Source organism: Leptopilina heterotoma, unplaced genomic scaffold (genome assembly GCF_015476425.1).
Source record: "Leptopilina heterotoma isolate Lh14 unplaced genomic scaffold, ASM1547642v1 Lhet_297, whole genome shotgun sequence".
NCBI lineage: Eukaryota > Metazoa > Arthropoda > Insecta > Hymenoptera > Figitidae > Leptopilina > Leptopilina heterotoma.
In genome coordinates, this window is record NW_025111001.1 from 256,111 (window position 1) to 271,311 (window position 15,201).

Sequence of the window (15,201 nt, forward strand, 5' to 3'; positions counted from 1 at the left end):
CTTTGACTTTCATTTTCACTTTCATTTTGTAATTTTTATTTTTAATTTATTATTTTATTTTCACTTTTATAGATTTGTTTAAAATCCACCAATTTTATAAAATCCATTAATGTGAAAGTGAAAATGAAAATAAATATGAAAGTAGAAATGAAAGTGAAATTGAAAATAAAAATGAAAATAAAATTGAAACTGAAAATGAATATGAAAATAAAAATAAAAATAAAAGTAAAATTAGAAATGAAAATCCATGAAGAAATTAAATTACAAAATTGACCCAGAGTTAATTTAAATTTTCAAGTTTTTCTTAACAAAAAGTAATTAGACTTATTTAAGAAGTATCGAAAATTAAATGAAGTTACACAAAGATAGGAATTTAAAATAAATGTAAAAATATTGAGCATGTGACTGTTAGGCTTTCAATGGTAATTTTTTCGATCACTTTTCTCTTAAAATATTTAATAAATTGAGATGAAATTTTGTACAAAAGTCTAAAATACAATAAAGAAGGGCAGTGATGTGCAAAAGTTTTAATATTTTTAAAATCAATTATTACAAATTACTTTAAAATTATCAGTTGTCACGGTCACTTCTAATCAATTTCTCGTCTTTACCGATTTCAAAGTGTTTTATTATAATTTATTTTTTAATTATTAAAACTTTTGCACATTACTGCCCTTCTTTATTATATTTTAGACTTTCTTACAAAATTTCATCTCAATTTATTAAATATTTAAAGAGAAATGTGGTCGAAAAAATTACCATTGAATGTCTAACAGTCACATGCTGTTAATCAATTAAAGTGAGGAATTTTTCAAAGAATTTAGGTCAATTTAACATTTAAATTGTGTTTCAAAGAGGACAATTCTGTTTTTCAAAAGAATACTTCTTTTTTTTTATTCGCCTGGCAAAAAAATTCTATTACACATTTACTGTGGAAATTTAATTTGTTATACAGCACTTTTTTTTTATTTTACTGAAATCCCTTGGAGAATTGTTGAAAATTTGTGTACATAAAAATGAGCTCTTCAAATATTGTTAACGAAATCGATAAATTCCACTGCCAGGGCGTATTTGTTCCATTGGAATTACAATTACGAGTCTCGATTTTGCATTTCATTATCAGCAATTCCAGAAACGTTAATTTGATGTACAAAATTTTTCGTTTCAAATGTGAAAAATCCACATAATTGAATAAGAATTGATGATTTAAATTTTTTTTTCGTTTTATGAGGGAAAATTTTATTTGTTTTTTTTAAATTAAAAACAAAATAAATAAATTAGTTTCGTCAGATTTTCTTATTAATTGCTCAAAATTGAATGAAAAGTGAAAGAGGGGAAGAAATTGTGAATTGTAATAGAAAATTAACTTAATAATTAATATTTGTAAAATAATAATTATTTGAAATTTGTTTTCATAAAAGTAAATTCTTGGAAACTTTTTTTGCAGAGAATTTTTTTTTTGAATTCATATGAAAGTTGCTTTACTTAGCTATAAAGGTTGATTAAATCATATCCCTCCTGGGCTTAACTCAAAATGCCGTTTTGAAAGCTAGATCGCGTGGTGCATTTCGTTTTCCTCTGTTATTAGACCTTATTGCAGTAGAAGGGTAATAAACGCTGGTTGGGAAAAAGCAAAAAAAAAAGAAGGAAAAAAATTCCCACTGACAATCGAGGAGCTTAGAGAATTTTTTAATGAAGCGAATTTTAATTTATTTGATAAATATTGAAATTGTTTTTTGAAAATTCAGGTAAAGAGGAAAAAAATTTCATTTTTTTAAATAAAGTATTTTATCTTTCAATTTCTAGTAACATTAGCATTCTCTTTACAACTTTGCAGTAATCGGAAACAAATTTTATTAATGAAAAAAAATATTATAATCAGACAATGAATATTTTAAGAATAAAATATTTTTAAATAATTTAAGAAACAGTAGTAAAACTCGATTATAGTCAGACAACAAACTATAATAATTTAAGAATTAGTAGTAAAACTTAACTGTAATCAGCCTACGAATTATATTTCTAGAATAATATTTTATTTCTAGATAATAGTCATCCGAAGAATTATTATAAAATAATTATTTTAACATACTTTAAGAATCAGTAGTAAAATTCGATTAGAGTCATCCAATGAACTATAATTCAAAAATTAGTAGTAAAACTCGATTATAGTCAGACAAAAAATTAGATATCAAGAATCAGTAGTGAAACTCGGAAATATAGTCAGCCAAGGAATTACAATTCAAGAATCAGTAGTAAAACTCTATTACAATCAGCTAAAGAATTAAAATTTAAAAATTAGTAGTAAAACTTGATTATAATCAGCCTACAAATTATAATTCAAAAATCAGTAGTATAACTCCATAATAGTCATCCGACTACTTATTTAAGAATAATTATTTAAAAATCAGTACAGTTTTACAGTAGTAAAACTTGATTATAATCATCCAACGAATTGTAATTGAAGAATCAGTAGTAAAACTCGATTATAATCAGCCAATGAATTATAATTCAAGAATGCATAAAATAATACGTTTCCCCAACACAATATTTACAAATAAATTTTAAAAATAATTTAAAAATCAGTAGTAATACTTGAATATAGTCAGCCAAAGAAATATAATTAAAGAATCAATAGTAAAAGTTAAATGTAGTCAGCCAAGGAATAATTTAAGGACCAGTATTGAACCTTGTCTATATAATCATTCATAGAAATTTAAATTGAAAATCAGTATTATAATTCAATTACAGTCAGCCAAAGAAATGTAATTTAGGAATTAGTAGTAAAGTTAGCCTATAATCTATATTTTGAATATTAGTAGTTTAACTCAATTATAGTCAGGCAAAAAATTTGCAGTCATCAATGAATTTAACAAATTAGAATTTAAGAATCAGTAGTAAAACTCGATTATAATCAGACATTAAATTATAATTCAAGAATCAGTAGTAGAACTCAACTGTCTAACGGATTATTTAAAAATAATTAAAGAATCAGTAGTAAAACTCAAATTCAATCAGCCAACGAATTGTAATTTAAGAATCAGTATTAAAACTTAATTATAATCAGCCGACGAATTATAATTCAAGCATCAGTAGAATAACTCGATTATAGTCAGCCAACGAATTATAATTTAAGAATTAATAGTAAAACAAGTCTTACCAATGCAATATTTACGAATAAATGATTAAAATTAATTTAAAAATCAGTAGAAATATTTGAATATAGTCAGCCAAAGAAATATAATTTCAGAATCAGTAGTAAAATTAAATTCAATAATCAGTAGTGGGAAATCGATTACAGGTCATTCAATGAATTCTAGAATCAGTAGTAGAACTCGATTATGGTCAGACAACAAATTAGAATTTAAGAATCAGTAGTAAAACTTAATTATAGTCATCCTAAAAATTATAATTCAAGTATCATTAGCAAAATAAATGACAAAAATTAATAGCTAGCAGTCCTGGCCGAAAATCATCAGATAATTATTTTTTCGATAATTTGAGTTGATTCAGTGAAAACAAATCAATCTACCAATTTTTAAAAAATATTTCTAGATCAAAATACAAGCAAAGTAATTTATCGCTTTCCAGCATATAATTTTCTAGACTCATACAATTATGCAATTATAAATGGTGAATGAACTTTCGTTTGTTAATTCAGAAGACACGCCCCTTTTAGATTTAACGAACTGATATTATCACCCTCCGAGAGACAGATTCCATGTCTCTATTTTACTTTGAATATATATGGTGATTGTCATTTGAACCTCAGGTTATAATTAGTCCATACAGATATATACCCGACTACTACACATATCTATGTAATTTTCCCCAAGTAAGTTACGTAATTTCTGTATCAATTTTGAAACAAGAACGATATTGTTACAGATGGAAAATATCACATGCTACCGACTGGCGAACTTCTTGTTTTCACCGTAACATCAGCGGATGCGCATTTCAGTTACCGATGTCGTACTGTTCATCGTGTCACTGGGGATACTGTGGAAAGTTCCTCATACGCTCGCCTAGTACTCGCTGGTAAGTTTACAAATGTCTAGCCATATTTTTGTCTTTATGAGAATCAAGGGAGTGGTGTGGAATGAATAAAGTAAAGAGTGTGAGAAACTTACGGTCACGTATACCAAAAGTGCATAAAGTGTTCACTTCTTCATTTCTCTCAACGCTATATGCTCAGGGAACCATTAGACTTTGATTTATTAACATTGTTTTAACCACAATTTAAGTGCACTCTACTTTTGTTTTTTGTTTTCTTTTTTTTTCTTATTTCGTCAGAAATAAAAATGACGACTTTTCTTTGATAGTCATATTTTTTATCATAATTGCATTATAATTTCATTGTATTAATTACAATTTTTTGGTAATACAGTTTTTCTAAGGATGTCAAATTGAGACAAAAAACGTTTCAAAACGTTGCTTCGCAACATTTTGCTACGTTTTTTGTCTCAATTTGATATCCTTAGAAAAAAGGAGAATAAATGGAAATACCAGTAGTAAAAGAAATATTAAGTCAGACAAGTAATACAAATTAACGAAGTTTATAAATTTAGAAGTAAATCAGTAGTAGAAGTAAGTTTTAATCAGCCCGAATACTAATGTAGTTTTACGAGTCTTTTCCTATTCAGACCAATTTTAAAAAAAATTATAAGAAAAATTTCAAGTACTAACGATCACTTTTAGTTAGACCTGACAATTCTTTGGCAACTTTAATTTAAAAATCAGTAGTAAAACTCTATTACAGTCAGACAATTAATTATAATTTAAGAGTCAGTAGTAAACCTCGATTATAATCAGCCTTAGAATTATAATTCAAGAATTAATAGTAAAACACAGTCTACTTTAAGAATCAGTAGTGAAACTAAAGTATAGTCAGACAACAAATAATTCTAGTATCAGTTGTTTAAATTTGATTTTAATCAGCTATCGAACTATAATTCAAGATTTAGTAGTAAAACTCTATTATAGTCAGCCATCGAATTATAATTAAAGAATTAATAGTAAAACACGTTTTACCTATGAAATATTTACGAATAAATGATTAAAAATATTTTAAAAATCAGTAGCAATACTTGAATATAGTCAGCCAACGAAATATAATTGAAGAATCAGTAGTAAAACTCAATTATAGTCAGCCAACGAAATTTTTTAAAAATAATTATTTTAATATACTTTAAGAATCAGTAGTGAAACTAAAGTATAGTCCGACAACGAATAATTCAAGTATCAGTTGTTAAAATTTTATTTTAATCAGCCAACGAACTATAATTTAAGAATCAGTAGTAAAGATCAAATACAGTCATCTAACGGAGTATTTTAAAATAATTATGTTAAAGTAATTTAAGAGTTAGGAGTGAAACTAAAATATAGTCAGCCAACGAATAATTCAAGAATCAGTAATAAAACTTGATTATAGACAAACAAATAACTATTTAAGAATTAATATTTTAAAATAATTTAAGAAACGGTAGTAAAACTCAACTTCAGACAGACAACGAATTGTAATTTAAGAATCAGTAGTAAAGCTTAATAACAATCAGCTAAAAAATTAAATTTAAAAATCAGTAGTAAAAGTCGATTGTAATCAGTATCAGAATTATAATTCAAAAATCAGTAGTAAAACACGATTAAAGTCAGACGAAAAAAATATATATCAAAAATCAGTAGTGTAACTTAAAAATATAGTCCGCCAACGAATTGTAATTCAAGTATAATATATAAATTAATTAATTCAAGTAATACTAGGTTTTAATCAGTCAACAATTTATAATTAAAGTGTTAATATTAAACCTTAATTACAATCAGCCTTCAAATTATAATTATAATTATAAATTATAATATATAAATTATAATTTAATCAGTAGTAAAACTAAAGTATACTCAGCAAACGAATAATTCAAGAATCAGTAGTAAAATTTGATTAGAGTCAGCAAATGAATAGCAGTTCAAGAATGAGTAGTAAAACTCAATTATAATCAGAAATTAAAGTATTAATTCAAAATCAGTAGTAAAAATCGATGATATAGTCTGCCAAAGAATTGTATTTCAAAAATCAGTAGTAAAACTCGATTAAAGTCAGACGAAAAAATATAACTTAAGAATGAGTAGTAAAACTCGATTATAAACAGCCTAGGAATTATAATTTATAAATTAGTAGTATAACTCGATTATAGTCATCCAAAAAATAATTTTAAAATAATTTAAGAATCAGTAGTAAAAGTCGATTATAATCAGCCTAGGAATTATAATTCGAGAATCAGTAGTAAAACTCAAGTAGAGTCAGGGAATGGATTATAAATTAAAAATCAATAATAAAACTCGAGAATATAGTCATCCAATGAATTATAATTCAAGAATCAGTAGTAAAACTCAATTAGAGTCAGCCAATGAATTATAATTAAAGACTAAGTAGTAAAACTCGATGATATAGTCAGCCAACGAATTAATTCAAGAATCAGTAGAAAAAGTTGATTTCCGTCAGACAACGAAATATTTATTCATAAACCTTTTTAAAAAATGTAAGAATCAGTAGTATGACTCGATTATAGTCAGACAATGAAGTATTAATTCAGTATCAGTAGTAAAAGTCAATGATATAATCAGCCAAAGAATTGTAATTAAAAAATCAGTAGTAAATTCGATTAAAATCAGACGAAAAAATATAACTTAAGAATCAGTAGTAAAACTCGATTATTAGCAGCCTAGGAATTATAATTCGAGAGTCAGTAGTAAAACTCACGTAGAGTCAGGAAATAAATTTTAAATTAAGAATCAGTAATAAAATTCGAGGATATAGTCAGCCAACGAATTATAATTCAAGAATCAGTAGTAAAACTCAATTATAGTCAGACAAAGAATTACATAAGAATAAATATTAAAAAGTAATTTAAGAATCAGTAAGTAAAAGTCCATTATAATCAGCCTACGAATTATAATTTGAGAATTAGTAGTAAAACTCAATTACAGTTTGCAAAAAAATATTTACTATTCAATATTTAAAGAAAAAGTAAAGATCAGTAGTATTACTCGAATATAGTCAGCCAAAGAATTATAATTCAAGAAACAGTAGTATAACTAGATTATAGTCATCCAACTGATTATTTTAAAATATGTTTTTCTAAAGTAATTTTAGAATTGGTAGTAAAACTCAATTATAGTCAACCGACTGCGTGTTTAAGAATAATTATTGAAAAATAATTTAAGAATCAGTAGTAAAACTCGAGGATATAGTCAGCCAACGAACTGTAATTCAATAATCAGTAGTAAAACTCGATTATAGTCAGCCAACGAATTAAATTCTCGTAAGCAGTTAATTTTATTTCTTTTTTTTTAAACAGTATAAAATTGAGCTAAAAAAATAGATTTCGTTTTTTTTTTGCTCTCTCTAACTTGTCGACAATGGAAGTAAAAAAACATTAATCAGGTTACAATGGACAGTTACCTTTATACGTGAAACACATTTTCTTGTTCTATTATACTTAATTAGACTTCTCTGTCAAGGCCTATTATGAATGTAAATTTTACAGTCAAATTCAAGCCCGGTAGCTTTTAATGCATTGCGCTTTAGCAGCTGCGATATCTGCCGTCTAGGAGGAACAATTCGTTATGACTAATTGCACGGGATATAGGAGCAGAGTGCAGCGAAGTGTTGATTAAACTTGCTTAACGCGGAAACGACGGGCTCGTTCATTCGGTAGGCAGGCATATTTCATTTCCCTTAACACCTATATATATATACATAAATATATATATAGATGTATCAGAATATCACGTGCTTTTAATCTCACAAAAATAAATTTTTAAATTTCTTTTTCTTTTATATCTCTTAAAGTTTATTTTCCTCTCAAATATTCATCACTTTTCTTCGCTAAGTATGTTTTCAAAAAACTATTACGGATTTTTAATAGAATTATATTTTCTAATTCAATGTTTTAAATATTCGTAGTTACGAAATTCATAGTTTAGATCTTTAAATATTTATTTTTTCGAAATATGTAGTTTAAATATTTATATAAAAATATTTATATTTAAAATATATTTATATTATTTTCCACCAAAATAAAAAATACTTTTCAAAAAAGCTCTTTTTCCGTTATTAGAAATATGCGAAAACAAGTTGTTCCCTAAAGTAAATTTTGCATATATTCAAGACGAAAAGTGTAAAAAGAAAAATTCAAAAACAAAAAAAAACTCGAAGAAACACATAATTTTTTTGAAGGTTTTTTTTTAATACACAAAAGCAGAGGATACAATATGAGGGTGTATTGGTGTAAAGTTGACGACACGGCATGTTCTGAGTGGTGCCTCGAGACACGGATGAAAGTGTGCAAGGCAAGAAGCACGAAGGCTTCGCAAACACGAGGGTGGATGAGGAGAAAAGTGAACATAAAAGAGAAAACTGTAAAGCTGTGAAAATAAGGCTCTGAAAAAAGGTTGGGAACCATCCTGGTCTGCCTCTCTTCAACTTGTGCAAGTTAATACTTGTCTCACCCTACTTCATCAATGCAAATAATCTTCTAGAATCTACAAAAACACGAAAAAGAAAAATTAGGAAGCAACGACTTTTTTTACTAGTAAACTACTGATAATTTTAATTATTAAATTTTTTTATTTTAAGTAGTGAAGATTATTTTTTAGTCAGACAATAAAATTTACTATATTTTTAGTTTTTTTGGTGGTTATTTTTATTAAAATTATTATTCAACTCTTCTTGTGTGATTGAAACTACTTAATTATTAAATTTAAGGATTTGAATTTCACTTGGTCTTATAGCTATTTTTAGTAAAATTTTTATTTTATTACTCATTTATTAATTATTATAAACTTTTTTATGTGATTTGAACTAGTTAAATTATTAAAACAAAACCCTATGAGAATAGTCTGACTTCAATTTATTTTCACTACTGATTTACAAGTAAAGAAAACAATGACTGAAACTAACCTAATTGTCTGACTAAATACATACTTTTACTACTGTTCATCAATTTACAAGCAAAGAAAGCAACGTCTGACTGAAACTAACCTATACTACTGTGAGAATTGTCTGACTAAAATTTTCTTCTACTACTGATAATAAATTTATAAGTAAACAAAATAAGGATTTAAAGCGGAAATATACTATTAGTAAATATGTTTAGTCTGACAAAAACATTTTTTTACTACTTATTGTAAAACGTAATGAAGTTATTAAATTTAATTTCTTTGAGAATTGTCTGACTAAAAGACATATTTACTACTAATGATTAATTTACAAGAAATAAAACAATTTCTGCCTAAATGTGATTTATGCAACTATAAGAATTGTCAATTCCATTATTTTCAATACAATTTTAATAAAATTAATTATTTTCAACAATTTTGATAAAATTCTTTTAAAAAATCATTGTTTTCAAAACTGTTAATAAAATTCCTTAAAAAAAATTAAATTATTGTCAAAAATTCAAAAAAATTTTTTCAAAAAAATTCAATTATTCTTATGAATTGTAAAATCCCCCTCAAGAATTTAATTATTTTCACCAGAATTTTATTCAAATTTTTCCAAGAAATACAATTATTTTTAAAATATTTTTTAAGTTAAATTACTTTTAACAATTCTGATAAAAAATTTTAGGAAACAACTAAATTATTTTTATAAATTGTATTAATCTTTTGCAAGAATTCAATTATCTTTGTAAATAATATAATTCTTCTGAGAAATTTAATTATTTTTAAATTTTAATACAATTTTAATAAAATTTCTGTAAAATAATTCAATTATATATTCAAGATGATTTTAATAAAATTTCTCTAACAGGTTCAATTATTTTTAAAAATTGTAATAAAATTTTTCAACACAATTCAATTGTTCTCAAAAGTTTTTAATAAAATTCATTGTAAATTGTAATTATTTTCAAAATTTTCAATTAAAATTACTTTTAAAAATAACATTATTTTTACGAAATTTAATGAAATTCTTTAAAAAAATGTAATTATTTACAAAAGATCTAATAAAATTGTTTAAAAGAAATTAAATTTCTATAAATAATTTTAATATAATTATAATTAATAATAAACACAAATATTTTAAAAACCTAAAAGAAATTCTTTTTACAAATAAATTATTTTCAACATTTACAGTAATTAAAATTTAAAATTTTAAATTGCAAATTTTTAAGCAGTTAGTTTCTCTGAAAAATTTTTAATTAAAAATAAAATTTGCAAATTCTGAATTAATTTTTTTTAAACTTTTATTTAAATTTTGCTCGAAATTTTCGAATATCTATTTAATGATTTTCAATATCTACTGTTTAATTAAAATTTTCCAAAAGAATTGGATTATTTAAAAAAACTTTATTAAAATTCTAACGCAGAAATGTAATTATTTTCAAATTTAAATTAAATTAAATTAAATTATTTTCAAAACTAAAATTTTTCACGAAAATTCAGTTATTTTCACAACAATTCAATTATTAAAAAAAAATTCATATAAAATCGCTGAAAGAATTCAATTTTTTTTATAAATTTCAAAACTCATTGCAAGATTTCAATTATATTCAAAAATTATATAATAACAAGAATTCAATTATCTTTAAAAATAATAAAATTCTTTGCAGGAATTCAATTATTTTCAAAAAATTTTAATTTCTTCCTTAGAATTTAATTAATTTAAAAAATTTAATAACATTTATGGCAAGAATTTAATTATCTTTAAGAATATGTAAAATTCTTCTGAGAAATGAAATTATTGTCAAAAATTTTAATAACAGTCTTTGCAAGGATTCAACTATTTTTATAAATAATAAAATTCTTTACAAAAATTCAATTATTTTTAATGATTCTAATGAAATTCTCCGAAATAATTCAATTACTGAAAGAAATGTTGATAAAATTCTTGAAATGAATTCAATTATTTTCAAATTTTTTAATAAATACTTTACAAGAATTCAATGATTTTATTTTATACCAGTTGGTCTAACTAATAAATTACTTTTACTACTAGTTTTCATTTTAATACAACGAAAATTTGATAAAAATATATATAAACGAAATATTATTTTATATTCACAGTTTTTCTACTGATATCGAATTGAGACAAAAAACGAATCAAAGTGTTGCGAAGCAGCATTTTGATCCGTTTTTTTGTCTCAATTTGATATCCTTAGAGAAACCATATTATTTAAATAACATTCACATTATTTTACACACTTAAAAAATAAATGTCTGCCCGAAGATTTAATCACATTTAGTATACTTGAATTTTGTGTTAAGAAAATGTTAATTTAGGTGAGTCTAGAATATTATACGTGTTCAGAACAATGAGAAGGGGAATGAAGACTTCTTAAACTATACGATGAAGAGAGCGAGAGAGACAGGAAGGAACGGGGTTGACGATAAAACGATAGGATGGGATCGTTCTATCGAAAACTCGACAAAACGCAAAGTGCATACCCCTCTATTTTCTGCGCGATGGTGATGCAGCGAAACTGCTGCGCAACATCGACAAGAAACAATGCAGCCATCACTGTTCCAATCCCTAGCTGCACCGCAATCTTATCAAGTCCGGCTTTGTATTCCTCTCTATTGGGGGTTTCGCCCAGTTATGTTACATAGAAAATATATTCGTTCTTGTTTTCTCCATTTTTACCAAGTTTTTCTTTTTTCTTTTTTTTTTTTTTGGCTTCAACGGAGAAAACTCGACAATTTTTTTTTCCAGAACATTAAAGACGCAAATCTCTTTCACAAAAAAAGGAAAAAGAATACTAGTAGACCCACTTAGTCTGATTGAATATTTCTTTTCAATGGATTTCCGAATATTGAATGTTATTATTTTTCAATATCAATGTTTATTATTTTCTAATATTTAAAATTACTGTTTTTCAATATTAAATTCAAGTGTTTTTCGATATTAAAAATTATTATTGAAAATTATTATTTTTCAATATTTTAAATTGAAAGAAAAACTCTTCACTTGGAAATTATTAAAAATTATTAGTTTTCAATACGAAATATTATTATTTTCCATTTATTAAAAATCAAGAAAACTTGAATTGAAATTTAAATTCCAATGTATGTGGTAAACAATATCGAGCTATTGAATATTCAAGAGAAAAGAAGAATAAAAATCGAAATTTATCACAATGTCAATAGAGAAAGAGGCCAATAACATTATTTCAATTTAAGAAAATTTCAGTAATTCAAAATCAAGAACGTAAATATATTTTTCAAAGAAAGAGACTATATTCTATATTTCTAACTATATATAAGAGTTTAATATTTAATTTATTAGCTTTGATGATACAAATTCAAAAGACTTGGTGACTCTTTAAACCCAACTGAGAATATCTTCACAAAACGGTTGGAATTAATATCGAAGTGGCGCAGTGAGGAGAATATTCATATATGAGAGATTTCTCCTCTTGAATATTCAAGATCTCGAGAATATGCGTTTGAGAATATTCGCCCCCCCCCCCCCTTCTCTTTACTCGAGTCTTTATACAGAAAGGTAAATCGTCAATTTCCAAGTATAGTGTTAGCGTGAATCCTTCGAATTTTCACCAAATTTTCCCTTTTAACCCCTCAAAAGAAAAGAAAATTTATCCTCTTTATCTAATCAATTCGAATAAAACTAACGAACTGGTGGGGAAAAAAATGATGAAAAGAAAAAAGCCAAGAATTTAATAAACAAAATCATCGTTTTTTTAAGTTTTTCATTTCGAAGAAAAAAGAACGAATTTTTTTAGAAGAATGGTGGAAAGAAAAATGTCAAGAATTTAATAAACAAAAACGAATTATTGTTTTTGAAAGTAATAGAGAATTTTCTTGATTTTAATGAACGAATTAAATTAATTATAATTTATAACTAACATAATTGTATTGAATTTTAAGTTAACTTAATTACTAAATTTTTCTAATTATTAATTTTTCATTTATAAAATTTTATTAGATTATATTTCTTATTCATATATTTATATTTTCAGATTACTTTCTATACTTACTTTTTATCACAAAATTAGAATTCAAATAAATATTTATTTACTAAGAGACAAGTTATAAGTTAATATTTTTCTACTTTCAAACGAAAGAGTAAATTTTTTATAAAATTATAATGTAATATTTAAGATAGTAAATTAATTATAATAATTAAAAATGGTAAAAATTTTAAGTAGTGTAACAAAATTTTAGTCAGACACAGTAATAAATAATTATAATTGAAGATGTACTAACCAATATTTGAAGAAATAACCGTTGACATTGTGAAAATAGAAAATAAATTCGATCAATTATTAATTAACTCGATAATTGTCAGACTATGAATTATTTAAGAATAAATATTTACAAATAAGTTAAGTAAAAGTAGTGAAAATCGATTATAGTCAGACAAGGAATTGTAATTCAAGAATCAGTAGTAAAAGTCAATTATAGTCAGCCAACAAAACTATAAATTAATATTTACTATTAAAACTCATTTGTAGTTAACAAAAGAATTGTAATTCAAAAATCAGTAGTGAAACTCTAGGATGTAGTCAGCCAACGAATTATAATTCAACAATCAGTCGAAAAACTCGATTATTGGCAGAAAATAATTATATAAGAATTAATATTTCAAAATAATTTAAGAAATAGTAGTAAAACTCGATTACAGTCAGCCTAGGAATCACAATTTAAGAATTAGTAGTATAACTCGATTATAGTCATCCAACAGGTTTTTTTAAAAAATAATTTAAGAATCAGTAGTAAAAGTCGATTATAATCAGCCTAGGAATTATAATTCGAGAAACAGTATTAAAACTCAAATACAGTCATCCAATAAACAGGGCTCGAACAACTGAAGGTATTTAAAAACACGGACTTTACGCACCAAAAACTAAAAAAAAACTGAAATTAATTTTTAAATTGATTTTTATTTGAAAATTCTACTAGAATTCAATTATTTAAATACAAAAATAAATAATTTATTGAACAATTTGAATGTTTCTTAAAATTCATTTTCCATAAGGAATTTTATCAACAAAATTTTAAATAATTAAATTCTTTGGACGAATTTCAATAAAATTACATTTTTCGAGAAATTCTCTTAAAATTGTATTAAAAATAATTGAAATTCTGCAATGAACTTTATTATTTGTGAAAATCATTCAATTCCTAAGAAGAATATTTTACTATTTTTGAACAATATTCAATTTTAGTGAGGAATATTATTACTCATGAAAATAATTAAATTTCTGCAATAACTTGTAACTTTTCCAAAATTTAATTTTTTTTCGTGTTTTTAACTGAAATTCTTCTATGAAATGCGTTATTTTTAATAATTTTTGAAAAAGTTCTTTAAGAACTTTCAAATTTATTTGCTTTACAATTCAATTTTACAAAATTTCAATTATTCGTAAATTCTTTAGTATTAAATATATATTAGAAAATTGAAACTTTAAATAGTTTCAAAAAAAGAATCCGTAATTAAACTTTCTCAAAAAAATTAATTTTTCAGAATTGTTAGTTAAAAGTATAAAAAAATTTATATTTCCAAAGATTTTAATTTGAAACCTTTTCAAAATTCAATTATTTAGAAAAATTTACTCTTTAATGCTTTTAATATTTAATTATTATAAAATTTTAATAACTGAAATCTATTTTTAAATTAATGTTTCCTGTGAAATTTTTATTATTTTATGAAAATAATTAAAGATTTGCGTAGAATTTTATTAAAATTTTTTTAAATAATTGAATTCTTGTGGACAATTTTATTAAATAAGTAAATTTTAAAAATCAATGTTTAAAGAAAATTTTTTAAAATAATTGAAATTGTGCCAAAAATTTTATTATAATTTTCTTAAATAATTTAAATTTTGCTAAGAATTTTATTAAATTTTTTTAATAGAATTGAATTCTTGTGGACAATTTTATTAAATTAGTAAATTTTAAAAATCATTGATTGAGGAAAATTTTTGAAAATAATTAAAAATTGTGCAAAGAATTTTATTAAAATTTTTGAAAATAATTAGAATTTTGCCAAGAATTTAAAAAAATTTTTGAAAGTAATATAATTTTGGAGAAGAAATATCGGACCTAGTTCAAGCCCTGAATGAATTATGAATCAAGAATTAGTAGTGAAACTTGAGGATATAGTCAGTCAACGAATTATAATTCAAGAATCAGTAGTAAACCTGAATTATAGTCAGACAAAGAATTATAAATTAAAAATTAGTAGTA

At 24.0% G+C, this 15,201-nt stretch overlaps 1 protein-coding gene across 6 annotated transcripts in view; it reads left to right on the forward strand.

Moving 5' to 3' along the window:
• Nucleotides 1–15,201, forward strand: part of LOC122504412 (Down syndrome cell adhesion molecule-like protein Dscam2) — a 226,411-nt gene that overhangs the window by 169,510 nt on the left and 41,700 nt on the right. For all 6 annotated transcript variants that reach the window (XM_043615517.1, XM_043615512.1, XM_043615518.1 and 3 more), the window contains exon 5: nt 3,889–4,038. In XM_043615517.1, coding sequence (XP_043471452.1) covers nt 3,889–4,038 — 150 coding nt within the window. The remainder of the gene's footprint in view (nt 1–3,888; nt 4,039–15,201) is intronic.